This window comes from Strix aluco, chromosome 18 (genome assembly GCF_031877795.1).
Source record: "Strix aluco isolate bStrAlu1 chromosome 18, bStrAlu1.hap1, whole genome shotgun sequence".
Lineage (NCBI taxonomy): Eukaryota > Metazoa > Chordata > Aves > Strigiformes > Strigidae > Strix > Strix aluco.
Window position 1 is genome coordinate 10,239,302 of NC_133948.1, and position 27,379 is coordinate 10,266,680.

The 27,379-nt window shown below is 47.2% G+C and overlaps 1 protein-coding gene across 4 annotated transcripts; it reads left to right on the forward strand.

Moving 5' to 3' along the window:
* The first annotated feature begins 61 nt into the window (after positions 1-61).
* On the forward strand, positions 62-25,621 carry YDJC (YdjC chitooligosaccharide deacetylase homolog). Of its 4 annotated transcripts, XM_074844008.1 has the most exons (7): positions 62-363; positions 3,380-3,601; positions 11,163-11,335; positions 19,897-20,056; positions 20,814-20,913; positions 21,700-21,877; positions 24,048-25,621. In XM_074844008.1, the coding sequence occupies exons 3-7, from the start codon at positions 11,178-11,180 to the stop codon at positions 24,370-24,372; spliced, it is 921 nt and encodes a 306-aa protein (XP_074700109.1). In that variant the 5' UTR covers positions 62-363; positions 3,380-3,601; positions 11,163-11,177; the 3' UTR covers positions 24,373-25,621. The 4 variants fall into 4 exon arrangements, with proteins under 4 accessions (XP_074700109.1, XP_074700111.1, XP_074700110.1 ...); XM_074844010.1 differs by lacking the exons at positions 62-363; positions 3,380-3,601 and adding an exon at positions 10,222-10,333; XM_074844009.1 differs by lacking the exons at positions 62-363; positions 3,380-3,601 and adding an exon at positions 10,379-10,555.
* Positions 25,622-27,379: the final 1,758 nt, after the last annotated feature.

A 27,379-nucleotide genomic window follows, 5' to 3' on the forward strand; every position in this document is an offset into this window, starting at 1 on the left:
GGAGAAGCTCATTGGACAATGGGAAAGGGGTGACCAATCAGAGCAGGCGGCGTGGCACCTCCCAGGGCAGGACGCGAAGGGGGACCGCGGCGCTTTTACCTCAGCGACGCCTCAGGCGGGTCCTGGGGATGGGTCGAGCCCGCGGACCCCGGGATAGGCCCGCATGGGCCCGCGCCGCCCCCACCCCCACCCCTGGGTGCCTTCGCACCGGGCCCGGGGCATTGTCAGCCCCGGCTGCCGGGCGCTCCGGCAGGCGATAGCCTTGAGCGCCCCCGGGACAGCGCTGACAGGAATCCTTGTGCTTCTCTCACTGGGCGTTTGTTCTTGCTGAGAACTGGTGTATGTCGGAGGAGAGCAGCCCAGGTTTGTTACAGCAGCCCTCTCATCTGACGTGTAGTCTGAGCTGTAAGAAAAATAGCGGCCAGGTCACTCTGTTGTTAAGGGCCTTGGGAGAAAACATGCTGCAAGTAGGACTGGTCTGTCAGTTATCAGTTATCAGAGCCAGAGAAGAGCAAATGTCTTCCCAGTGAGAGCAGGTCAGCCATAAACCAGCTCTAAGGTTACTAACCCAGGTGCGGGGGATGGCCTAGATAAAGCCTCAGGGAGCCAGAATTTTGCAGAAATAGGTCAATCAGCCCGTGCTGTTGCATTCAGGCCGCTTCTAGCTCAGAGCTGGCAGGTGGCACGTTCAGGTCTGCTCCTCCCTGCAGTTCTGGTTCTTAAGTTGTGTAAATATGTACCCATCTGGGGGACTTACAAATGTAACAATGGTGAAAAACAAAGGAAATTCATGGTAGTGAACTGTCTTGCATGATAATACACCACTGGTCCAGTCATTTCTGGATTATATTAGAACTTCTGATGACAGGGCATAAATACAAAGAAGAACTAACAATGGTTGGTGTATCATTGTAGTGATCACATCTTTGCTTTTGGATCTGGAAGTTCACCTTCTGTGATTCAGTCTCTTTTGTGAAGTTCGTCTAACGGAAAGAGATTATTAAGCTCTATCCTGTATAAAAGCTGCATAAATTAACATATGTACTGTCCTTCATTGCATAGTTTTGCAGACTGAAGAACGCACACCCACACCCCTCCGCCCCAAACGTCTCCTTTATCAATAGGAAGCAACCATGGGCAAAGGACACAGGAACTCCTACACAGTCCATTAGCTTTTGCCTCTGAAACAGCTCATTGGATTGACCCATATACCACATCACAGTCTGGTGTGAGTCTTGTGTAACAGTCCCAGGAATACAAAGTTAACAGAGCAAAAGCTTTTGACCTTCTTAGCAGCAAGGGAACAGGTAGAAGGGCACCTGCCTTGGGACTTAAGTCTTTGTAACAATGGTATTCTGCATGTGCAACAGCAATCAACTGAAACACTGCACTTTCTATTATAGGATGATTTAGAAAGCACATTAGTGTTGCTGGCTAGCAGAAACATCATAAGATGCTCAGCTGACTCTCTATCTCTTCCACCAGACCTGGATCTGCGAGGCTTTTTCCTACCCATGTGATACCACTCAATTGAACTATTAGTTTTCTTTATGCTGGCTTTGGCCCATTTCATATAGCTATACCTACATCTAAGAAAAATCTCTGACTTAAATGTTAGGCCTGCATTAAACCAAGCCTGAGTACTACTCAGTCACATACGTGCACATGTACACACACAGACACACTCAATGTGTTTTACTGAGGACTAAAACCTCATTTCCTTGTGCCGGAAGTATAAATGTTTGCTCACAGAAAAGCTAAAAAAGATCACCCATTGATAGTCAAATGCTGTATTTCTATGTCATTGTAAGAAGCCTTGCTGTTCTAACTAAGACAACAGCTCACATTTGCTGCTGTTGTTATAAATGGGGCAAAACCAGATGTCTGTGGCTGCCATTTTAGCCGTGGAAAATCAATCATATGGGGCTTTAGCTGGCACCTGTCTGTCTTTCTGGGAGGTCGTTCAGTCTCTGTGCGTTTAGTGCCATTTACATGGTGCTCCCTACAATGCTTTTCAGTCCTACTTTAGAAACATAATTGGGTTAGAACGGTTGCCAACATAGAACCCCATCAGTGCCAAACACCCGTGGCAATTAACAGCTACCTCATTGCTACAGGGCCCACTATTGTTTCCAGTAGACTACTGTAAGCTACAGGTAAAATTGTCTCAGAAATTATGTGACGGTGCACATTGGCAACGGAAACATCAGCTTTTTTGATAGGAATCTCATTATGATTCTTGTTTATGCACACAAAATAATTCAACAGTGCTGTAAAAGGGGAGAATGTAACTAGTATGCCTCTGCCTTCAATCACTTAACCCTGCAGTCCTTGCGGACACTTGATTTTCAAGGATTTTGAAAAAGCCTACCATTTCCACTCAGATGCACCTGTAGCTATAACCTGTCCCTCCCTGAAAAACAGGTTTTAGCGGATTTGGCAGTGGCAAATGCTTTTAGCATACAGAAATGAGAAATCTGTGGTACAAGAAAATTTCAGAGGGCATATGCTGGCCCAAAGCAACATATTACAGAAAATTATTTTCCTCCTTTTTATATTGGCCTTTGTTAAACATGCTTTAAGCCTTCTGCTTGCTTTGCATGACAAAAGCAGTGACTGACAACTAAGGTAGCATAGCAGGCAACTCCTGGGCTTGATCTACACCCCAAAAAGCGCTGGTGCATCTTAAGACAGCCCTTGATTTGTGGAGAACACTGCAGTAACGTCACCTGGATACTTTCTCAGACTGTCACTAACCTTAGGCAAAATAGACAGGGCACACTTCTGAAGATATTAGTGCCTGATACAAAAATAAGTTCATATGAGCTCTTCCACTGACTGTTCTCTGCATCTGGATCTTTCCCTGATATCAATAAGGATAAACTGTACTGAAATGAAAGGAGGAACAGTAGAGAATAAGGCCTGTAAACATTCCATGTTTTTTTCTGTCTCTTTTCACCCCACACTGATGAACTGATGGCTATAAACCTCACTTCAGATCAAACATTTGTATCCACTGGCATACCTTACAACAGAGCTCTTCTGTGACCCCTAAGCATAATACAAATAGTAAACACTAGTAATAACAATAAAATGTTGTTACCCAGGGAGAAATTGAAATGACAAAAAAGATGGCTTGCCAAAAATTTATAGAATTACAGTTTTTTATCACTCAGCCCAAGTTGTTTAAGGACTAGAGACCCAAAATCAGCTATTCAGATTTTTGCACTCAGTAGATATAATGTAAGATAAGCAGAGTAGGTAAATAAGCAGAAGACATTTGACAAAAAATTATTAATATATTAATATTTAAATGGAAGAATTTTTCATGTGGGGGAGAACAGTTGATGACTTTTTTATTGCTGTCTTCTGTTTCTAGTCTTTGAGGAAGAGAGGACTTCCTTGAAAGTTCTGCAGAGTCCTGGCGATCTGTGTCTGGTAACATTGTCAGCATCTCTCAGCTCCTCTCCTGACTGATGCTAGTCCTTCAAGGAGATGGGATCTCCCCTCAGAGCTCCAAAAGAATTATCGTGCATTTCCATTCAATCAGTTGAGATTTTCCAGGTGCTTTCAGTGATGCTGGGAAGCGACAACAATCGCTGTAAGTGATCTGCCAGATTAATTTACATGTGTAGTAACATTGCTGAGGAGTTCCCAATGTTCTCATTGATAACACGAGCTCTTTGGTAGAAGGAACTCTTTTGCGATGACAAGGAATACTGATGGTTCTACAGCTGTCTCTTCTTCCATGTCTGACAAAATAGGTGATTCTCCCTGGCTATCATTTGTACTACTAGATTTTTTAGAGGTTGTTGTTTGTCTTAAAAGTTCATCAGTAGCCTGCTTTAGTAAGTCTTCTACCTCTTGTGGTAGATTTTCAGGGAATTTTGGAGGTGGTAGTTCTGTCATCTCTGGAAGGAGTGATATTTTGGCTAATGGGTTCCTTGGTTAATTCTACTTTGCTGATACTCACTTTTTGTTTAGGTAAAATCTTTCTGTCCCTCACTTCTGATGTAAGCTTTTGACTTGCTTCAGCCATATTTGTGCTGATAGCCTTACACCATTGCCCTTCAGTTTTTTGAAGCCAAACATCATGTCAAGGTGTACCTTTGTAACAGGAACAAACATAAATCCAAGCCAATCTGAAAGTATTTTTTCACAGTAAATAAAAGTGTGTCTGACTGTATTTTCAACAGGAGACTCAACAATCTCCTCGTGACTTCTGAAAAACCTGTATCCTCCCAACTTTACTTTTTTTGCTTCCCCACTCCACCCCTTTAGGAAGCAGAGTGCTTAGAAGTAGAGAAAGTGCAAACTATTTCCAGCTGTCAAAAAAATAAATCAAAGACAATGATTAAAGATTTTATGCATTAATGCTTTATATGTAAAATGTAGCTTTTTTGGTTTTTTCTCCTTAACATGAGTACCTGCCCCTGATCTCTTTAATTCATTTTAATGGCTCCTGATCAACATTTGTCAAAATCAGATTCAGACTTAACCCTTGCTCATGCTTAGACAGTGTAAATTGAAACTGTGGAAGTTATTTTGAATTTGTAGATATGGATTGGAATTGTAGTTCTGATGACTAACTTTCTATTTCAGTCTGAGAATATAAAAATGCAATGTATGTTACATCATTTCAGGCAGCTTTTAAAATAATTCTGTGGTTCATGAGATTTGAAGAACTTCTAGATATCTGTCTGTCTCAATGGTAGGTAAATATTCATGTAATCATGAAAATTCCACTGAACATCTATGCATCTTTTATAAAATCTGCCCATTTCTGACCTCAGTAAACATGTTATTCTGCCTAGAGATAACTTGTTCTAGGTACCTTTATCATAAATACCAAGAAATGAGCTCCAGATAGTGTAACTTCCAGAGAGGGCAAACTGAAGTACTGAGTTTTGATGCAATCAAACAGTTAATGGAATCAGATAGCCTAGGTTAAGCTATTAATGTCCACAGCTGAATAATACCTATTTTGGACCCATCGTTTAGTAGACTAGTAGAAGGATTCCCTGTCCCAACTCTTTTGTGACCAGGCATCTTTGTATATTTAATAGACCTCAACATCAGGCAAAGAGGCATCTGGAATAGGAATGGGCAGGCTTTACATCATCTCAAACCCAGTCAGAAATCACAGATGCTGTAGCTTAGTTCATATTCAAATACTATTTTTTACTCCACATTAGACGCTCTGAAGGAAATGCAGCAGAGAGAAAATAACTCTCTGAAAAATGGGAAGGTGAATTAAAATTCACTGTCAATAAGCAATATATAGTCTCACTGAAGACCAGAGGCCTGCTATCTGCATCAGGAAGGATTTGAACTTGGTACTTTAATAGTACATCATAATTTAATGCAAGTGTCAAGTTAATAATAAGGTCATGATGGCAAATTTTGCCTTTCACTTTCAGCCACCTTGCTAGCACCATGCACCTTGTCAGGTATTGACATTATTTTGTGCTGGTGTAAATTCAGGTGATTTCAGAAAAAGGAAGAGGGAAGGTGACTGGTATACTGCCTAGCTGGTCTTATGTGGCGTGCAGGGAAGCCTTTCGACTCTTAGCAGATGTACCCTAGAATTTGGGGATTTCAACCCTTTTTGATGCAAGATGGAGGAAGTTGTTATAAGGAACCGATTGCAAGTCACAAGTAAGGGGTCTAACCACAGGATTTTGGTGTGTTTATCCAACATTATACAATTAGTTTTGAGTCCATTTGGAGCAATGCTTTTTGCTGCTTTCATCTCAGGTAACAGCTCCTGTGCCCAGGGTTCAGAAGAGCTACCTCTGGGCAGAACCCACCTGCTACATCCTCACCCTACTGGGGATTTGGGCAACCGTCTAGCATTACTGCCATTGTGCACACCCATTTGCCCATAAACTGCTCTTTCTAGTCGCCTTCTAATCTGGGTGTCGTAGGAAGGACTGGGAGCATTAAGCGCCCCTGCTTTGTCCCACAGCTGCACATCCTGCTCTGAGCTCAGGCCCAGCCCTCCTGGCAGACCCACGTTGGCAGGGAAGCCCGCAACAGTTCAAGGGGTGCTCAGCAGCTGGGTGGGAGGGGGAACGGGAACATGCTGCTCTCCTTCGGGCTTCTCTTTACCGTTCCTGCCAGCTATACGAGAAGAGAAAACCTCTCTCTCTCGCCACAAAATGGCGCCCCCGTGCCTGGCTGCCTCCTACCCAGGCAGCACCGCGCCCGCCACCAGGGCGGGACCAGGCGCTGCGCAGGCGCAACGGCCGCCCCCGCCGCGGGGCACGCCGGGAGCTGTAGTGCGGCGGGCGCGCGCCTTGCCCACAGCGGGGCCCGCCCCCGCACACCCGCCCTGGCCCCACACAGCACAGGACCTTCCTGGAGGACCGAGGTAACTCGCTTTTCTGTCTCACCCAAGGCTGGTCATGTCTGTGAATTTTAGGAAATGCGGGCACTTGCAGCCCAGCTTTCCTCATAGCTACATTTCTTCACTTCTGTCAGGTTCACTCAACTCGGATGCTGAAAATCACAGCTAACGAACACATGCTCCTCCAGCACTCTTGCATATCACCTACCTCAACCTCTGCAACAGCCCACGCATTTTCTTTTCCCTTCTGTGCTATACCTCACCGCAGTGCCCTCCATCTGCCCTGGCCAGGGCAGTTGGACCAGCCAGTTTTGCCCCTGGGCTACAGATTATGTTGGGGACTGCAGCTCCAGAGCCACATGCTGTATTGGCTTGTTGCAGGACCTCCACCTCTGCTGCAAAGGAGGTTGGAACTGGCCAAGGCATCCCACTGCTACTGAGAGGAGACTGAGATGGGCGCCAACAGTGTGAACACAAATGTCTTGTTTCTTCTGAAAACCAACCTCAGTAGAGGAATGAAAAGGCTTCAATTTAAGCATTTCTACAGAAGCCACTGAACTTCCAAGATTTTGTAAATAATTGTGGCTGGGGAAGAGAAGAAAATGTTAACATCCTTTAATTTAAAAAAAGGATTTTACTTTGTCTCATTCAAACATCTTTTACAATTCACACTTTCAGTAAAATTTCATGCAAGAAAAAGACAAATCAAGTCCTACTGTGCTACCATTGTAATCCCAAATGAACTAACTCACTGCAGCCAAGGGAACAAGAAAAAAAAAATACATTTTTTGTCAACAGGCTGCTTGTTGGAAGCATTAATTGTTAGGAAGTGCTTTTGTGAAATACAGGAAACCTCTAAATCCACTACTTAATAACTCGAAGTTCAGGGAAAGAAATTCAAGCTTAAAACCAGTGAGGCATCTGAGGATGAAGAGAGCTTCTGCTGGCTTCCATGACTAAGATAAGGTACAGCTATGTTTTGTTTCACAGAATCATCTAGGTTGGAAAAGACCTTGAAGATCATCTAGTCCAACCATTGACCTAACAATGACAGTTCCCAACTACAACATATCCCTCAGCACTACGTCGACCCTTCAGTTAAGCTGGAAGATGTGACCTGTGCTTAGTACATGTCCTGGCTCATGCAGCTCCACCAGAAACACTGGCCAGTATTCTCATTCATGTCTTCATCGAAGAGGAGAGATTAGCCAGAGGAAGCCTGCCTTGCCTTTCAGCTCCAGGTTGAATTTGTAAGAGACTTTCCTCTGGACTATGTGGGGGTTGGCTGCAAGGGCTATTTTGTCAGCCAGCTGGCTGCAGAGGAAACATTGTGCTGGTATCTGAGGGGGATGCGGCAGTGGCAAGATTTGTTTGCTGGGGAGTTTTTGCTTCCAGTCATGGGAAGGAGAGCTAGATAAACAGGAATGACATCAGAAAAGAAAAGCCTCCAGGAACTCTATTCAATATTTAAGAAGAATGTTACCTTAATAGCATTATACACATACTAAGGTTAAGAAGGCTGAGATGCCAAGCTTTGTCTCAGATTCTTATGTAATGCCTCTCACCTGTGCAGAGGTAAGCAGCATTGACACTACTAGAAAGAGGCAAGAAAACCCCAGAGTTTGCATTGGCAAAGGCAGGAGGTACTTGGTTTTGATTCATGACATTACTTCAGAGTTGTGCTGACTTCATCTGTTACAGTAATAGCTCTCATCAGTAAGTGAAGCCCTGGGGGAATGTGGGCAGGCTGTGAGGTTCATTTCCCAGAAGGGGAAGCAAGTAACAGTTGCACAAATACCCACTCTGAAATACCAAGGGCACTGGAAACCCTTACAGAGCATCAAAAACTTTTCTGTAACAGAGACAACTATTAAATGATGGAAATGCTCACAGGAATTGCTAGAATGAAGATTTAGCAAGATCTCTACAGCATGTTAGCATGATTTGTTTGGAATTTCATTCCAAATAATTTTTCAATGAGAAAGGAGTCACTAAGGGGGCAGAAGGCTGTCTCCAGCTCTCACCATGATTTCCTGTTGTCAGTGTTCAGTTACATGTCAGGGAGGAGTAAGCTCTCAAAAGTGATGCACAGCTGATGTTCACTCTAGATCCAGCAGAAATCTCCATGCTGCCCATTTCAGGGTCTATATGGAGAGCATAGCCTAGGAACCAAATTCTTGCATAAACAACATTGCCACCACCCATTCTTTTATTTTCTTCCTTCAAAGTATCAAAATACTCTCACAAACAATCTTCCAAATCTTAGCTGCCCCTCTAAGTGCCCTCAAGCAAACGGAAACGTTTTTTCTGCTGCAGAGCCATCTGAGGTGGGAGGCAGAGGCATTCCCCTCCCCAAGTTCTGTAGCAGTTTGCTATGTGGACTGCAATCGATGGGAGCCTAAAGATCAACAGGGCTGCAGCCTACCTTGATTCATTGGTTCCAAATCCCCCAAATGTGAGGGCACAGACATGGAGAACCACTGGCTACACAGGTGCTCATGCCCCCACACACAGATGTTTCACACCTCAGCTCCGGGCGTGAAAGTGGTGGAATCCCCTCCATTGAACTGTGCTGCTTTGTCTCCACAAACTAATGGTGCTTCCTTTGCTGAGAAGGACGGTCAGTCTCTGGTTAAGCCTGCACATCATCTCCTTGACTTTGAGGCTTGGGTATGCTGGCTGTCTTTTAGGAATTGAATTTGCAGAAAGGGGGAACACCTGGACGCTCTGGTTTCTTCAGGCAAGGACTGCTCAGAACTGAGAATAGGGTTGTGGTTGCAATGAAGGAGCTAAGTTAGCCCAAATGACTTTACCTTAGCCATGAATTAAGCAGCAGGATGGTCACTCTATTCCCACAGAAACAACCCTTGAAGCCTTTTCCAGCCTGTCCCACCCCAGCTGCTCTTCCAAGCAGCCCATGCTTGGCCTGACAGCTGTTTCTTCTCTTCCCCAGCTCTCTTACCTCCATGTCGGCACAGGTTCAGACATGGAAGTCCCCATCATCCATGCAAGGGTCCCAGTCCCAGCGTGATCCCTGCTTCCTGGGACAGGTTAACAGCAACCACCAAGACAGCTACCCTGAATCCATGGCCATGTTACCCTGGCATGTTCTGAACTATCAGTCTCTCCCTGTCCCAAACATGTTTGTTGCTTCTCCTGCAGCAGCAGGAGAGCAATAGCAGGAGTGGATGAGTATTTTGGGATAACATTACAGACTGAGAAGGGGTGTGTTCTATGTTGATAGAACTTCATCTTCTCCTTCTACAGGTGAAAAACAGGCTGATAGTGTCTCCCACTCAACATTTCTAAGCTACTCAGTGCTTTCATTTTCATTCTGGTAGGTCAAGAATAGCTTTCCTGCAGTAAGAAAAAGTAGCAGTTTGATGCCAGGACAAACAGGATTTTACATGCAGCCTGATGGAGAACTGGCTGACATCCAGCACAGAACGACAGCACCTTAGAAGCTGCCCTTCCTGGATCTCTCTTCTGTTCTCCCTGGCCAGCATCAAGAGCTGTGCAGACTTCCTGACCCGGGTTTACTGAACTGCAGCTGTAAACTCGCACCGAGCTCACACTGCCAGCAAACGGTGGTGGGGGGAAACCCAGCACGTGGCTCCTGCGGAGGTCACGGATCGAGGGCCTCTATATTCACGGCATTGTGGGGGTGATTCATTTTGCCCTGAAGCACCCAGGGAGCACCAGCCGAGCAGCTTATCCCACCTGCAGCTGCTGGCTCGAGTCTCACGGCGGGAGCCTGGAGCGGGACGGCCCCATCCTTGCGGCGGGAGCCTGGAGCGGCGGGGAAGGGCCGGGCCCGCGCACACCCCGCCGGGCCTCCCCACCGGGCCGGGCCGGGCCGGGCGGCGCTGCGAGTCGCGGCCGCCAGGGGCCGCCGGCGGGGCGGAGCGGAGCGGCGCGGCCGCCCCGGTGCTCGCAGCACTGCGGAGGCGCCGGGCTCTGCGGCGGGGCCGCCGCTCGCCGCGGGTGAGCTCCCGGCTGGGGCTGCTCGGCAGCACCGGGGGATGGGGGGGCGGATGCGCGGCGGGGCGGCGCGGGCAGAGCTCCGCCGCCGGGGCCAGCATCCCCCCCCTCCCGGGGCTAGCATCCCCCCCGCCCCTCCTCGGGGCAGCGGCGACCGAGACCGCTGCGCCAACAGCCGCCCACAGCTAGGAGCGGCGCCGGGCACGGGAGCGGGCAGGAGCGGAGGTACGCACCGCCCCGGGGCTGGCGGGGCCCCTCTGCCCCCCCGCCGCAGCGGGAGGGCAGGGCCCGAGCCGCGCCGCCGGAGGCCGCTCCTCGCCGGTTCTCCCCGGGGACACGGGTCTGCCGCGCCACGGCCCGCACCCCCGGCCCCGTGCTGGATGGGGCCGGGGATCGGTGACAGCGAGGCGTCACGACCGCGGGGCCACCTCAGGTGCCACCTCACCGGGCACCGGGGGCGTGCAGCGGGGAAAGGAATTTGAACCCCTGACGCGCCCTCAGTCGATTAAATCAGCCCCCGAAGTCCCTGACCTGCACACCCCTCACCTGCAACAGTCCAAAGTGCAGGCGGGCCGGCCTTTGCCCCGCAGAGAAAGGCAGGCTCCGGCGCTCTCCGCAGGAGCGGGCAGGTACGGGGCGAGCCAGGCGGCCGCACGCAAATCCGGCTGCTGTGCGAGCTGCGAGACAGCGGCAGGCTGAGGTGGAGCAGGAGGAGTTAGCCAGGGGCTGAGTCACGACGGGGTTCGCCCCTGTTGAGCCCGTCTTTTCCTGTTTGCCCATCATCCGCAGACTGCTGATTGTTCCGATTTTCCCTCCTTTACTTTTTTGCTAGGGATGACCTCTAAGGATGCTTCAGGTGAAGCTAATAGTAACTGGAGATGACTTTGGCTATTGTCCTCGGAGAAACCAAGGCATCGTGGACTGTTTCCTGGCCGGTGCGGTATCTAACGTGTCCCTTCTAGTCAACGGAAGTGCTGCAGCAGATGCAGCCAAGCTGGCAAGGAGGTAAGCTACTTTCTTTAGCTCCCTTGTGGACAGCCTCCAAAGGCTATCCGTGGAAAGCTAAGCCTGTAAAATTTAGTATTTTGTAAGCCCCAGTATAAACACTGTATCACAGCCCAGGCTGGTATAAGTAAACTGAATTCCAGGCAGATTTACTAAGACTCTTCATAGTAAACCAAGTGACCTGCCAACCATACCCATGATGGCTCTTTCTCTAGTATTAGCCACTGTACTGCTAATTTCTTCCTCAGGAATAGAAAGGCACCCCTTTTTTTCCGCAGGATAGAAAGCCACTAACATAATTTGACTAGTAGAGTTTGGGTTCGTTGGACTTTCTCTTCCCACATCTTTTCTAAAAGATGCACCATCAGAATGAAAGTCCATGCTATATACCCAGACCAAGCTGCTACCCCTAAACTGTTAGAGCATAGAAGCACAAATCTTTAAATCTCATCTAATTTGATGCATTTCAGCTAGGCTGAACACAGGGTCAGCTAGGTTCATTGCAGAATCAGGGAAAGGTGTGATTCTGTGACAGCTAAATTATAAGTCTGGGCAGTGGAAACCTTTTTTTAAAAAGCACCTCAATATTTCAATTAATTCTAAGCTTGATAAATCCATTTGTAAAAACCTGCATACATAAAGAGATGGACAATGCCTTGTACCTACCACCTCTACTCCACAAACTTTTCAGAGGTTGCTGGCACAGTTAGCACCCTAGCAAATCAAGTGCTATGTGTTGTTTTCATGGACTTGCCCAGCAAATCCTTTAATAGGAAGCATTACTTGCATTTAGAAGGTAAAACTCAGCTAATGCTTCAGCTCCAGTGTGGGCAGGCACTTCGAAGCAGAAGTATGTCCTGATAAGAGAGAGCAGCAGGACTGAGAAACAATTTAGGAAAGCAGAAAAGGAAAGGAGCTGTACTGGTACTAGAAGAACTAAGACCTTATGCTTCAAATACAGCTGCTGCAGGGGACAGTTTCATGAGAGTCATGCTGTCCTTGTTCTCCTTGAACATCTTTCCCCATTTGGCTGTGATTTTAGGGGTACTTGGAAATTGCTTGTAGCTTCTTTGGTTTTGGGTGGCACAGAAAAGCCAGGGTGCGGCATTAGTGGCAAACTGTTCTTCTGTTAAAAGGTTAGAGATTACACACAAACACTGAGAGAACTGCCTCTGGGATGATAAGGGGAGAGGCAGAAGGACACAACACTCTTGAGATGCCTAAAATCCTATTAGTAAATGAAACAAAAGAAATGTAAAACACAGAGATAAAGCCTCCCCTTCTCTCAGACACAGAGGCACCGTGAAACCCTTTGAGTCCCAATGCTCTGGTAATGTTGTCAGCTATTTTAGCCATGGTCTTTAGCAGACTTAAATATAGAATCCACCTGGCCTCATTTCCATAGCCAGAAAGTAGGCCATGTAATCAGAGGTTTAAAAAACATCTTTGAATCCAGGTCATAACACTTGTGCTGACAGCTGATACAGGTGTGAAAAGCCAGGTTGGAGGGCAGGTGACAGGAGAAGCTGCAACCTGCTGCTACAGTTTCATCTTTTGGGGGGGAGTAGTTTTGAACTGTAAATGTGAATGAAATGGTTTTATATCTGTTTCTGAGAATATAAGCAGGGTGACTTTGGGAACATCTGTCAGTACTGAAGCTCAACAGCCCAGGTTCTGCAGTTCCTCATTTGTGTAACCCTCTGCAGCTGTATTCAGCCCTACTGTATTCAGCATGGGGGAGGCATTTCAGGTTTGGGGGAAAGGGTTGGTCGTGTTCTAATGCAAGCCCAGGTGCTGCTAGTACATGTGCACTTAACTGGCACCCGTGCATGTAAACAAACTCGTGTCACCCCTAAGATATTTGTTCTTCTATTGCAAAGGTTCATACAAACTTCTTTTTAGATACAGATAAGTCAGACTTACTAGAAATGTCATTGAGTCATCCTCATCTTGTGGTGCAAAAATGGGAAAGTATCCCAGTTGCTTGACTGCCTTACCACTGTTACTTGCTCTTCCCCCTGGTCGGTGTTGTCTCCCATCCCACTGTGAATATTGAGGCTTTGCAACATTTTGTGTTTTATGGGATTAAACCCTGCTCTGTTTTTTTCTCCCCATGTTTGTCTTCCCCCACAGACACCCAACTAAGCAAGTACTATATATATACAATACATATACACACATGCATATAGGCTTAACTCCATAGCAGACATTTCAGCCTTGACCAGTGGTGTACGCAGGGAGACTGGATCTCTCACCAGCTGAGAGAAGAGGCTTGAAGCAAGTAGCTGCTTCTTTCCTGTGGTACTTTCCAGTGTTGTGGTATGTGGACTTTTGCACACATGGTGCCAGGATTGTCAGAGTGCTGGACTGTTTATATGGCTTGTGGAGATTATCTGGGTGGTTCTTAATTGTCTGTGACATAACCATGTCACTGCAGGTCTTGAGCTCTCTCTCCTCACCTGGTTTTCAGTTAATTGGACACAGGCAAGCTAATTAGTAACAAGACAACTTCTCTTGCAGGATAGTCCTTCTTAAGCACCTCATGCTGCCCTGCAATGTTAGGACTCAGCATCCTTCAGAAAGGAACACAGTTCTTCTGGTATTTCATTCTTCCCTTCATTTTCACAATAACTCTGTAGGCTTCTGGGTATACCATCTGTTGTCCTGTGTTTTGATTAGAAACCTTGGCAGAAATGCAATAGTAGTCAGCAGATCTTTGTACCAGCTCTAATGCAAACTAATTGCAAAACAGGGGAACCAAGCAGTAAAGAATACACCTTCCTTTACATTTAGGTTCTGGATCTTGGGTTTTTCTCATTCACTGTCACAACTGGGCTAAAAGAAGGGACCCACTCACTTCAGGCAAAAGAGAAGTTTCAGCAGAGGCCTGATTCATCACCAAGTGACAAACCTATTGATAGCAACTGCTAGAGCAGTACATAACCAGAACAGCAGGCGGGAGAACAGACTTCCATTGTGGGTTGGTTTTTTTTTTCAGTAACTCAAAACTTTTCTCTTTATGGGACATAGACTGACTGTGACTTCCTGGTTATCCATATAATATAATCTTGATTTTCTACTTAACAGGCTCCACCTTGAAGTCAGCTAGTCTTCCTGGTGATTATTCCAGAGCCTTTTCCAGAGATTGGAAGGGTTATTTTGTTACCTGAAATGAATAGGTCCCTTAATTTTTCCTTAGAAATAAGCAGAGAGAGACCTAAGATTGTTTGCTGCCATATTTTTCCCAACTTTTGTCAACCAGCTCAGTTGTGAGTATTAGGACCCTTTTCCAGATGATTATATCGAAATACTTGATGAAGAGTGACATATTTTTAGAACACAACCTCAGTCTTCCTGTTTTGTTTTTTCAGTTTAAATGCTGCGCATCAGCTACACAAAAGCTGAAGCCCCCACAACATCTGGGTACATTTAACAGAAGAATCTAACAAAACCACATTTAATTGCTGTCTATGTTTTCACTTCCTTTCCCATCAACACTAATTGCAAAATGTGTGTATAAATTGTGACTTAATTCTGACCCTCCCAGTCAACATGTGACTAATCTAGAAATCTCTCCTGCTTTCTCATCACTGTTTTATCTGACTGTTAATCACATAGCAGACAGTTCCACTGCTGAACTGTATTTGGATTAGGGGTGGGGCCCAATCTGAGGCCTTAAACTAGAACCCCAGAACTTTACTGACAGCAGCACTTTTTGCTGATCAGGGATACAGGAGCTTCAGATACATTTTTGATAGAAAGATGTAATTAAAGAGAAAGTCACGTCCCTAAACTATGTTACAGTAACAGTTCTTAACACTGTAGAGGCTTTGGAGTGTTTCTTCCAGCAGAAATAAGTCCTTAGTGGTAATGGAGCAAGACAAGATGCTATTTGATGAAAGACAGTTAGATCTTACAGTTTGCTGAAAGGTAAAAGTGGGGGGAAAGAAAAAAAGTATGCAAATGCCCACATGGAAAAACTAAGAAGTGTACTTTTTCACACAAAGCACAGCCTTGCTTTGTCTGGCTTCAGACACTTGGATGATTACTGAAGCAGGATGTCTAGATACAGATATTTACACGAGGCTCTTAATTGTGTCACACTTGAGCTGAAACCCGGTGAACCAGTAATGTCCGGGATAAGGATACAAACAGGATGTTGAAGGTGGGATCTGTTTGCCCATGGAGGAGCAGGGTAGGTGCCATGCTTGTGCCAGAGCACGCAGCCTTCAGCAAGACAACTGGGACTGTGCTCGGCAAAGCCCTTAATTCCCACAGCCACCGCAGCTGCTCCCAGGAACACAGGGGCTGCACAGGGACCATGCTGTGGCCAGGCAGGATGTGGGGCATGCATCCACCAAGCTCAGAAATGTGCAAAGCTGGGGGCATGTTAAAGAGTGACTCAGTATAGTAACGGTCTCCAGGGACCCTTGACTGCTCCGGATATGAATGAACAGGGATCGCAACCGCACAAAAGCTCACTGCCTCAGCAGAGACATTTGCTCAGAGCACTTGTGGCAAAAGAAGCAACTACTTGAAAAGGAAGCAGTTTAGTTGATTGTATTTCCTCTATTTGATAACTGGACTGGGCTTCTGACTCAGAAATCTTTCCAGACTGAATTCCTTGTTGCCCCTTGTAGCATTTGTTGTAAAGGGTATCTTCCTTTTTTCCCCCACCTCTACAGGGGATGCTGAGCAGAGAACCGCAGAGCCAGGCTGGCTTTAACAGCCAACTGTCAGTGGAAACAGGTCACTAATGGACTAACCTTAGTGACTGCAGAAGCTACCTCTTCTCAGCAAGCTCACAGACAGCGCAGCCTAATGCTCCTTCTGCTGTAGGAGCACACATTTGTAGACACTGTCCTTTGGCTTTATCAGGAGTGAACTGAACCCTTGTGCTAAATCCTGCTTCACATCTGTGCTTTCTCCAGGGCAGTGGGACAGACTTGCAAACACCCAGATGCAGGCCTCTGCAGACAGATTGTGGAAGGGTCATTGCTGCTTAAAACAACTACCAAAATGAGTTGAGAGACACCAAGCAGATTCCTCAGCATCATTTTGTTTTGGCAACGTAGCTGTTACTGCAGTGCTTTTATCGCAGAAACTAAACTGTTGCTTGAAGCTCAATGCCAATCCTTTTATTTTGAATCTTGGGTGGAGCAATTAGCAGTTAGATGTGACTGGCAATGACCAGCAGGACTCACCCTGTCCCATCTATAAAGGACTTGGGCAGAGGAGCAGGTATGAGGTCAAACCCACACAGCTGAGCTCTGTTCCCAGTGAGGCATCACATGCTATATAAGCTGCTTGAGCTGCTGGCCTCTGCTGCAGTATTTCAGCCAGTAAAATTGCAGATACTTTACAGTCTTTGAAGAGATGTGGGCAATGATAAAGTATGTTTGTGTAGCAGAAACAATCATCTGATCTCTGAAAAAGGGGCCCTTCCAGGATATTCCCAGAGCTTGACTTTTCTTCCTGCCTTTTTTACAGTACAGCATGTTTTGGCATTGCTCTTTGGCTGCCGAAGCTACATTTTGGTGGTGAGAGGCACGCAGGAGCAAGAGTTAGTCCAGTGTGTGTAGCAGTTAGTGGGGAAAAAAGCCTGTTGGTTCAGTCTTAAAGCCAAAGCCTCTGGTCAGGACCAGAGCCCTCTCACCTGAAGTACAGCCTAGCTAATTACTACCATGATTTAAGTTTTGCTCATGTTTTCATCTCATTGCACTTAGGACTTCAGATAGTCCTGACACTGCATGAGTGTTAGGAATGAACACTGGGCAGCAGGACATTTGGTGCTGAATAGGAGCATCATCTGGCTCATTGCATTCAGAGGAAACATGTATTTAGGTACAGGAGAATGTTAGCTAGCAGCCGAACCCTGCTGTGCCTGCTGCGCTGTCCTCCTTCCCATATCCTTGCAGCCTTCCCAGCATGCCTGCTTCTGTGCATCTCCCACAGATGAATATCTCTGAATAAGTTTCTCACGTGCTGCATTTTGAGGTTTGGTTTCAGTCCCTGTATCCCAGAGCCGTTAAACACTAGCAGTTCCTCTTCAGATGCCCCAGCATGGACAGTCTGTCAAACCAGCCAGGACTAACTCTAAGAGAAAACTATTAAGATATTCAGCTGGTGTTAGCCAAAGCTCTGAAACACTCTCTAATGTTACAGTCAGAGTCTCCCCTTACAGCGAGAACAAGGCTGTCTCTCTCTGCACTTCCACATTCTGCACATTCCCCAGCGCTGGGGCTGGTTTCAGCTCAGGCGGAGGAGCGGCTCTAATGTTACGCAGTGCAGTGCTTGGCTCCGCGGTGTCCCACACCTGTCGGAGGGGTTTGCCTTTTCCTGGAAATAGCTTCCCTCGCAGCATTTGAGGCACGGCACAATTGGAGGTAGTTCATTCGATGCTCCTGGGAGACAACACTGAGAGGCTCAGCTGTTCATTTCTTGCCCTCCCACAACACATGAGAAGGAGAGTGCTCAACAAAAAAAGTGTCTCCCATCTGCTGATTCATGGTAAGACATGAATCCTTTTTCTTGCAGACGGTAGTGGCTGTGGTACAAACAGCGCTATCAGCTGATGCAGTCAGAGCTTCCCAGAGACATGTTAAAGAATCTGGGGTGGGCTTCTAAAAAAAACCAAAACAAAACCACAGGCTCCCCCTCTGCCTTTGGGCTCATGCAGGGTACACAGCAGGTCACGGGGCAGAGGGGCAGCCCTCCTGCCACAGCACCCCTTCTCCACTGTAGCTGCCTCCTGCCCTGCCATCAGCTGCCCACTTAAGGGCCCCCCCTCCCAATGACAGCATCTTCCAGTGCCTGTGTTAGCAAGCAGTTAGTGTGCACATGTCGTGTGCTCAGGCCCCATGTATGAAACCAGATGAACATTTATCACCAATTATGCAATCAGGCCCTGCTGCAGAGAAATCACCAAATCAGAAAAGCCAGAGAGGACCTTTCTTTCCAGAAGCAGTTTTCCTCCATTAAGAAAATGTTCAAGCTCCCTAATCACAGAGTGGACTGGAAAGACATGGACTCATTTTGTTTCACAGAGCTGTCCATACAACTTGACTCATAACATTTATGTCTTTGAGAAGCAGCAGTACCTAGCAACAGACTACACCATCCACCTGGAGCACAGGACATGGAGGAGCCAGGAAAAAAGACTTTCAGTGCTGCAAGGGCCAAAGCCTTAGGACCTGAAGGAGCTCAGTGACTCTGACTCGGGCCAATCCATCCACAACCCTTCTGTCTCCAGTAACGTGGTGCTTCACTAGTCAGCTTCAGGGCAGCAGACAGAAGGGGAAGATGCCTAAATGGAGATTACTTTCGTTATTCTCCTTGTGATACAAGGGATGTAACAGGGACAGACGAGGCCCAGTTTTAGCAGCTCCATGCAGAAGTTCCAGGAAGGATTTAAAGCATCACAGACTTGTTGCCTTGAAATTAACTCTGCCCCATGACTCAGACTGGGCAGCGCAGAAGGAACATTGCAGTGCTGTCAGTTACTTACTGGGTCAGCCAGAGGCCAGGGGTTGTCTTGGAAAAAGTTTCAAAGCATCATTTTGGCCACTGATTCTGAGGACTTCCAGAAGTGCTAACGAAATTCAGCACAAATCTGAGCACTCACAGGTCCTGTTTTTATTGTAGCGGAATCCACAGCACAGACCAAGAAGGAAACACCAGCACTCTGCAAAGCCCCGTGGCTGAGAGGAGCCCTGCAGATACACTAGCTCCAGTTTGTTTGTTTTTTTTAATGTTGCAGAGCACAACTAGTTAATAAACTGTACCCTTGTGATTCCTTAGCAAGGCTCTACACTTCCACTGCCCACCTCCCTGCAGTAATGCTTCGTCTGTGCGGGAGAGATGCTACTTAGTACAGCTTAGCCTTGTCACTCAGCAAGGGATCATCTGCACCAGTAGACAGAAACTTGGCCACTGCGGGCAATTTCAGCTGCAGCCTCTTGGACCAGGAAACCCTTAAACTCAGACAGTGTTTACACTTGTAGCCTATGCTGTTGCCATAACAGCTGACTTGGGCACTGTTTATATATGGATTCTACTTAAGGGCAGCTTTAGAAGTTTAAGTAAAACTCAAATGTCTCATAAATGTAGCATCTTTAGTAGGGTGAACAACTCAAAGGAATACCTAGCAAGGGCTAATGAAGTGCTTTAGAAAAGGGTTGCAAAGTCCAGATTTTTCTGTTAGTAGTGACTGCAGGGCAGTTGCTAGTAGCATGCAGTTATAGCATTTAGTGCAGTTACAGAATTTAGCCCAAGATACCTCGGGGCTGCTCTCTCCACATGAGTCAGGGTGGGAACAGAGTTGGAGGAGTCTCACAGACTGGCCCTTGGCAGACTGCACGGGGCTGTTACTTGGAGATATTCTGCTCTGGTTAGTGTCGTTCTGCTTTCCTTTCTAGAAGAGCAGAGATACAAAGATTTACTCCAGTGAGTACACCACCACTTTTTAGCTCAGTCTAGATCTTTCACTGAAATCTCCCCCTTTGGCCACAGTAAGGGAGGTAGAGGTGCAAAGCTTAACAGATATTTCATTCCTGTTACAGACACAACATTCCAATAGGCCTGCATGCCAACCTCTCCGAGGGCTCTCCTGTATGTGAGGTGCTTAAGACAAACTCTTCTCTGCTCAACCAAGATGGATTCTTCCACGGGAAAATGGGGTTCAGAACAGCCCTATCAAAAGGTCTCCTGAATATGTCAGAGGTAGGAGAAAGCCCCATACAACTGTGCAACTTGCTTTCCTGATACAGACCAGCCTGCACTTATGCCAGTGCATAACAGCTGAAGATCCTTCCCCGGTCCCAGCTGTGAGTAAGCTTAGAGATGAATCTTTGCTGTGTTGCCTGGGCAGCTGGAGCTGACTTTCTGGGTCCTGGGCCTAATTCTGCCAAAGGCTCTGCAGCCTTTGAGTACTCATTCCTCCCTGCTTCAGTGCCTGCACATGCTAACGTCCTGTTAACTACTTATCTGAGGGGGCAGAACTGGCATTGGAACAGATATTTACAGAGAACCTAGAGATCAGTGAAGGGAAAATTCCAGAGAAGTGCTTAGTAGGCAGTAGGCTTTTCATCACCTTGTGAGAGGCTTCCGTTCTCGAGAGAGATGGCTGGTTTTGCCCCATGAGCAAGGATGGATGTGTTCAGGGGATCAAAACTGTCTACGGAATACGAGCACCCATTTCCCCGTTCATTTTAAAGGAAAACGAGTATTCAAACATCCTGTGCATTTTAGAAAATGCCAGTATCATCACCATCCATGTAAGCAGCACCATAAAGGACCCACGCCCAGGGGAGGCTCTGGGCACCCAGCAGCACTGCATGTCTGTTCACACATCACAGCACTCTGTGCCTCCCAGGGCCAGGTCCCGAGTAGCGGCCAGCGAGGCCTCCAGCAGCCCCCCCATGCTCTCCTGATCCCGGCCTGCTGACAGGTCTTGCTCTGACCCTCCTCTGCCACGCAGGTGAAGCAGGAGCTAAAGGCCCAGGTGGAGCTGTTCCGCGAGCTGACGGGTCACCTACCTCCTCACATGGACGGGCACCAGCACATCCACGTCCTCCCAGGTAAGAAGGGAGTCCTCTTCTTCCTGGCGCTGAGCAGGTGAGAGAGTCAGAGAGCTCAGAGGGGACTCGCTTCGCCACGGCTCCCTGTTTAGGCAATAAACCTGAGAATTCACCCCAGCATCCTAAATTCCATGCTGCTGCCCACAGTGATGGAGGCAGACCGGGGCCAGCAGCAGATTGGCCAGTTTAAACTGGAATGCTTGAGTTTGCAAAAGCTGGTAGCTCTTTCAGGGGCTACAAGAACACCACCCTGTCATGTTTCCAGACCAATCTCTGCAGGTCTCAGCATGCTTTACAGAGATGGACATGTATCTTTTGTCTCTGTTTTGCAAATAAGGTCATTGTGGTACAGAGTGAGCAAAAAGGGAGCAAAAAAAATCCAGATTTCCCCACTCCAGCAGTCTGGACAACATTGCTCTTAGCGATTTACCCTCACAACAAATCTGGCTGTGCAGGGACTTGATGAAGAACTTGTTCTGACAGTGCAGTCACCTCTGGTGCACGCTAGGACCAGAGTCACTAACCTAGCAGGGGCTGCTGGACTAAGTGCTCAGTGCTGAAGGGAAGACGAGGCACTTCTAGCAGATGTTGAGGGAGTAATGCTCCTGGTATAGAAGGGGACTCCCGGCCAGGTGAAGAAAACCATTTCAGCAGAAGATAAGCCAAATGGGATTATATTTGCTTAAAACATGGAAAGGAAAGACATCTCTGTGCTAACAGCTTGCAGGGGACATGCTGAGCTGGTTATCTGATTCCTGACTACAGCGTCTCTGTTCTTCCTTACAGAGGTCAGGCACGTATTTGCAGAGGTGTTAGAGGAATATGGGATTAAGTACACACGTGTCCCAATAGAGCCAGGCCTTCATAACTGTGACTGGATTCCACAGTCCCTGATGGATTTTTATCTGGGAGTAGAAGAAGATTCTTTTAACACAGTCGATGTGTTTACAAGGCATGGAATAAGGTAAGACAGGCATTACTCACCCTTTCTGTAGTAAAGCTTTAAGATCTTATCAGTTCCTGATAGCATCTTTTCAGAATGGAACACCACCTTTCTCCTTCCACTTTGGGGCTTACAAGGAAGTTCAGGAGGAGTACAGAAGTGCTGGGGGCACTAGGGTTTAGTAAGAAGTTCTGTTTGAAGAGATGACTCACTTCCCACCTGAAAGGGATTGCTCTTTTCGGGGTGTGTTTTTCAGCCTTTCTAGTGAAGCTGCCTTAGCCTGGCAGCTGGGATGGGAGGAGGCTGAAGTGCTGCATCACCACTGGAATTTTAAAAGTACGATCTAGGGAAAGTTTTCAAGAAATAACTTTTCATCTCCCTGGAAGAGTGGAGAAAGGGTTTTAAGTAGCAGGAAAGAGACTAATTAGAAACAACTGTTTGTTCTTTCGGTGCCCCAGCAGGGGATCGCTGCTCTAAGCAAAGTCTTGCCAGTGACCTGCACCTCAGGGGCCAAACCCAAAAAGCTCAGCCCTTCCCCCAGTAACATATTTTTCCTAAAATCTCAGACAGTGTTTTATGGATTAAAGACATTTCATTTGACACCCTTGCAGTCACCTGTCCTTTGGGGCAGATTTTATTACTTCCTAAATCTACTGAAAAAATTCTTGGATTTTTTTGGTATCTGTTGTTCTGAACACTAGCAGCAGGCGGGCATTTCACCGTGCTCTTTCCCACCAGAGCACACAGACTGTACTAGAACAGCCCATTTCTGAGGGAGAGACGGGCACAGCAACTCACAGAGCAGTTCATCAGGAGAGAGTAACCCTCCTTCCAGGGCTTTCACAACAAGGACGCTGCAGGGGAGCTTCGTGGCAGCCCCGCACGCTCCAGGGCTGCCCACGCTACCGAAGGGGCAGGGGTGGTGTCGGTTTACCTCCGAGAAGCCGCTGCTCCGGCGATCCACCTCTGCGAGGGCACAGGGAGGAACCTGTGGGGCCGTCCCCGGGACCTTCGTGTTTACACCCACTGCCACACCAGGCCTGCAGCTGCAGCCGCTGCTGCTCGGACACACACCACACTCCACCTCGTCCCCTGGCATCAGGGGAGGCGAGGAGGGACAGACTGTTACAAAAGAAATGTGTAACACGGGGAAACCCAGGAAAATGAGAAGAGTGGGGTCAGCTGAAGTCACAGGGAACCCAACTCTGCAACTCAATTTCAGCATCTGTGCAAAGAGGTACCACGCTGAGCCCCACGAGTTAATTTATAACATGGGAGAGTGCAAGACTGTGCTTACTGCATAGCAACAAGGCAAGCTGAGTCAGTTTACAGTTAAAAAAAGTAAAAACTTCTTTTTCTAAGTAAGTCCTACAAACTCTTCTCAAGAAGAGCTGAGTGTTCAGCTGGGCTCCTCCTTGATCACGCAAGTCAAGACTCCAGCCTTGGTTTCTTCCAAGAACTTTCTCATTCTGCCCTTGCATACACTTGCACAGCCCTCCTGGGCTTGTACGTTGCCACGCTGGAAGAATTGAGGTTTGTAGCCAGACCTGAACAAAGAATTGTGTTGAAGCTACATAGGAAACAGCCTCTAGCTGGTGTCCTCTTCACTGCCTCATCTTTGGTCCAGTGTTTTGTCTTTATTATGGCTCTTTGATACATTCTAGCAGGATGCTTTGTTAGCAGGGGTTTCCATTTTATTTCAGTCACTTTTTGTGTTTCCAAATAGCCGAGGGTCATTATCTAGAGATGGTTATTATTCAGGGTTTAATTAGCCTAGCAATAGTAAGTTGTTTTGACAGGTGGCATTTCTCGGTTTAGCTCTGCTCTTCCTTTTTGTGCCAACAAAATGCACCTGCAAGCTCACAGATGCTGAACAACCCTTGTGCTGTGACACAGCACACGTAGATACAGTAACAGCAGCAGTGCTGGTACTGGGGCTTTGCGGGGGCTTTCTGTCAGGCTGAAGGACAGCTGCTTGAAATAGTATCCTGGTTTCAACAAGGAAAGAAAGAGCATTGCCAGCTTGTAGTTCTGGTTTTACTTTTGTTTATAGTTAAAAGCTTTAAAATCCACCCTCACCTTTCTATCTTAAGTTTTAGGTAAATTTTGATTCCTGATCCACTGGACCTAACACACTCTTTTCTAACCACCTCGTTAGCATTAATATCAGTGTTCCCTCCTCCGGCTGCAGGTGGCCAGACATTTACATAGGTCTGAGCACCATGGGCAAGAACATGTCCGTCAGTAACATCTGGAGCGCCATCGACGCTGCCATCGCGCAGCTCGCCAGCAAGGAGCCCTCACCCCCGACGCCGCAGCGCGGGACGGTAACGATTGAACTGATGGTGCACCCAGGGTACCCCAGCATCCCGCCTGTCGGTGGCTGTGGGGAAGGACCAGACGATTTCTCTCAGTCCTGGGAGCGCCTCCATGAACTCCAGACATTAATTAAGCCAGAGCTGCAGAGCCAATACAAAACCAGGAACATTCAGCTTTGTTCGTTCAAAGATCTTTAAGTAAACAAGCGTATGTACGTACATTTATCCTACTCTGAAGACAGGCAGTTGCTAACGTCCCGAGAAACCAGACCACTGTTATCAGTGCGACATCCCTGGTACAGCTCAGAGGGGCCAGGAACAGCCTGGGGACGGTGTCAGGATGTTCATGGACGAGCAACACACTGTGAGCAGCTACAGGCTGTGCCCCAGAGCCCCGAGTGGCAGTTTTTAGGCCACAGCATCTGCTCTGAACACGACAAACCTCTTCTGTGTCACCCCTTCGCACACCATTCCGGTGCAGCACAGCAGCCGAGGGCCGGCCCTCCTCCCAGGGCTCAGCTCCTGCCAACACGATGGCGAGCAGCACGAAGACACACTTTGCTGCGAGACTGAGGAGCACAGGGGCGCCCCGAGGGTTCTGATCATTTCTCTTTTTGGACTTGACTGCAAAAACCCACGCTGGCGAGCAAGTGCTGCTTTGGAGCAACTGCTCGGTGTAGGCTGCCCGTGGGAGGCCTGGCAACCTTCTGCACGTGGTTTTCTGAAAGCACTCGGTCGCGGTCCCTTCCCCTGCGCTCATACCTGCCCATCGGTGGCGGGGGCACAGGGGCACGTTACCCGCAGAGCGTTTCTCTGCTCGGAGCAGTCGGGTCGCGGGTTGAGCGCGGTGGGCTCTGCTGCCGTATTCCACCTATCGCTCAGCCAGTGGCAGTCACGGCTCTTCCTACTGACGCTGCCTCTTGGCATTGAGCCACCATAGCAAAGTAACATCAGCCACAGCCCTTTCAGAGAGGCTTTTCTTTTTTTTTTTTTGTTTTTTTTGGATGACTTTGCAAGAACAGCAACTGTTGGCCCATCTGCTATTTCAGGAACTGCTGCGTATGAGAGCTCACCAGCAACTGTTCCTGCGCTGCCCACTGCTGCTCACAAAAAACGCGTGGGACGGCTGTGTACCAACTCTGCGCAAGTTTCAAGTGCACAAGGTCCTTGTATTTGTCCATTTTTATTCCTGTCATCAATGCATTCAAACTTCAACAAGCCCTGGTAACACTAGGATACGTTTAACTGCGTTCTTAACTGTAGCCCTGTCACATATAACTTTCACATGGGAAAAAATATTTTTGATTAATTGTGCTAATTTTCTGTGCAAAAGCGCTCTGTTTAATGTAATCATTTTTGGTTAATCATTTTTTAAAAATATTAAACATTTCAGTATGATCATCATCCTTTTAAGTGAAAAATAAACTCAGGCCTTTTTCTACTGTAATGCTTCAGGAGAGTTTTGGTTTCAGTGAGAGCTGGAGAGCAAAGGAACCCACTCACCTGCCTGCTCCTCCTGCGGCTGCCCGCGGGCGCTGAAAGGGCGGCTCTTCCTATCGTTAATGGGAACCGTCTGACCTTCCCTGTAAAACAGCTGAGGAAGTTTTTGTTCTGTACAAATATGAAAACCAACATCAAGGGTGCTTTAGAAAACATTTTTCCAGGTTCCTTCCTAAATTACTGTCACAGAATTAATTTGATGTTTCTAAAAGTCCCCACCCAGCGTACTGGGGAAGCGCCGCGCCCCCCGGCCGAGTGAGACAGGAGCAGGCAGGGGTCACCGGCTGCAACAACTCGGTTTCTGAAGCTCGTCCCAGCGGTATTTGGCGGCAAAGTTCCTGCTGTGTGATAACAGAGAATAAAAACCCCGAGACACTAGACCTGCAGGAAGCAGCTGCAGTTCCAGAGCACAGTGAGACCCGTGAGTGCCATCTAGTGACCGATGATATTTTATTCACATGCAGGGATAAGCCTGACAGCAACACCGGTTACTTAATACCAGATCTCAGCATTTTATGTAACGTGACCATATATTAATGGATATTTTTTACCCTTGTTTTTAAGGTTTAAATTGCTCCATATTCTAACCGATGAATTTGCTCTGGTCACACCCATCGGGGCGTTACACACCTGCTGACAGTTGTCTGCGTTTTCTGCCGGCTGAACGCTGGAAACACGACAGCAGTTCTACCCGAGTTCTGTATTGAAGAAAAAATATATTTTGCAAATTCTGTATTTTTAAATGAACAGCCTTAAACCTCAAATTTTCTTTTAAATGCAAGAGAGATCTAAGTGAAGAAATTAGTAAAGAATTTCCAAAAGACTACTAAACAGGGAACCTTTCAATTACGTAAGACATACGGAGGTAAGGAAGGAAGTTTCTCGGTGGTTCTGTGAAAGCTTTAAAGACAACACTGAGTTCAAATTAAAACCACCTTCAGACCGCTACCTACAAATGTCATTGCACCAGGTTATTTAAGAAGTCTAAACCCCAACTCTCTCTGAAAATAAATCCATGCCACAAAGCCTTTGAGAGCAATTTTTATTAGGGTAGCAGAATGGAATTGCAGAAAGCCTATACCAGTACTCCTGGGTGTAGTTTCACCAGTACGTTGTTTTTATTTTGGACATTAAACTGCACGTTTAGAATTCAGCATGGCTTAGGGAACCAGAGAGAACAAGAGCTTGATTTCCTGAGTTAACATAGGACTTTGCGCTTTTGATTTTTTTTTCTCCTCAGACTTCAACCATACAGTACAGGATTTGATCTGTCTTTTTCCAGAGGGCTGCCTACGAACAAAAGCCATCATTTAGGTTTCACATCTCGTAGTTTAGAAATTGAACTATGAAGAACACACCAAGAGAACCGACAGCAGTATCTGTCTTCTATGTGACCTCTGCAGATGAAAGGGGAAGGGCCGGTGCAGCGCTGCCGCAGGCCTGTACCCACCAAGTGGAGCTCCTGGAATCGCACAGCCCTTCCCGCTCCCTTCCGACAGCATCCAAGTCACACCGATTCAGATAAACGCAGTCTTTGCCCTGAGAGGCTTACAACCAGAAAGTAGACTAGTTAGTAGTAACAAGGGCAGCAAACTAGTGCTACAGGTTTGTTTCAAATAAAATTTAGAGAATGGCAAGTTTCCATGCCAACAGACATGATCAAAAGGTACAGTGACTCATGTGATGCGGAAGTTACACACTTCAG

Coding starts and splice junctions, on each gene's coding strand:
- YDJC (XM_074844008.1), top strand. CDS start 11,178: ATGCTTCAGGTGAAGCTAATAGTAACTGGAGATGACTTTGGCTATTGT. Junction 20,914..21,699: donor GCACATCCACGTCCTCCCAG/GTAAGAAGGGAG, acceptor TCTTCCTTACAG/AGGTCAGGCACGTATTTGCA. Junction 21,878..24,047: donor TTTACAAGGCATGGAATAAG/GTAAGACAGGCA, acceptor CTCCGGCTGCAG/GTGGCCAGACATTTACATAG.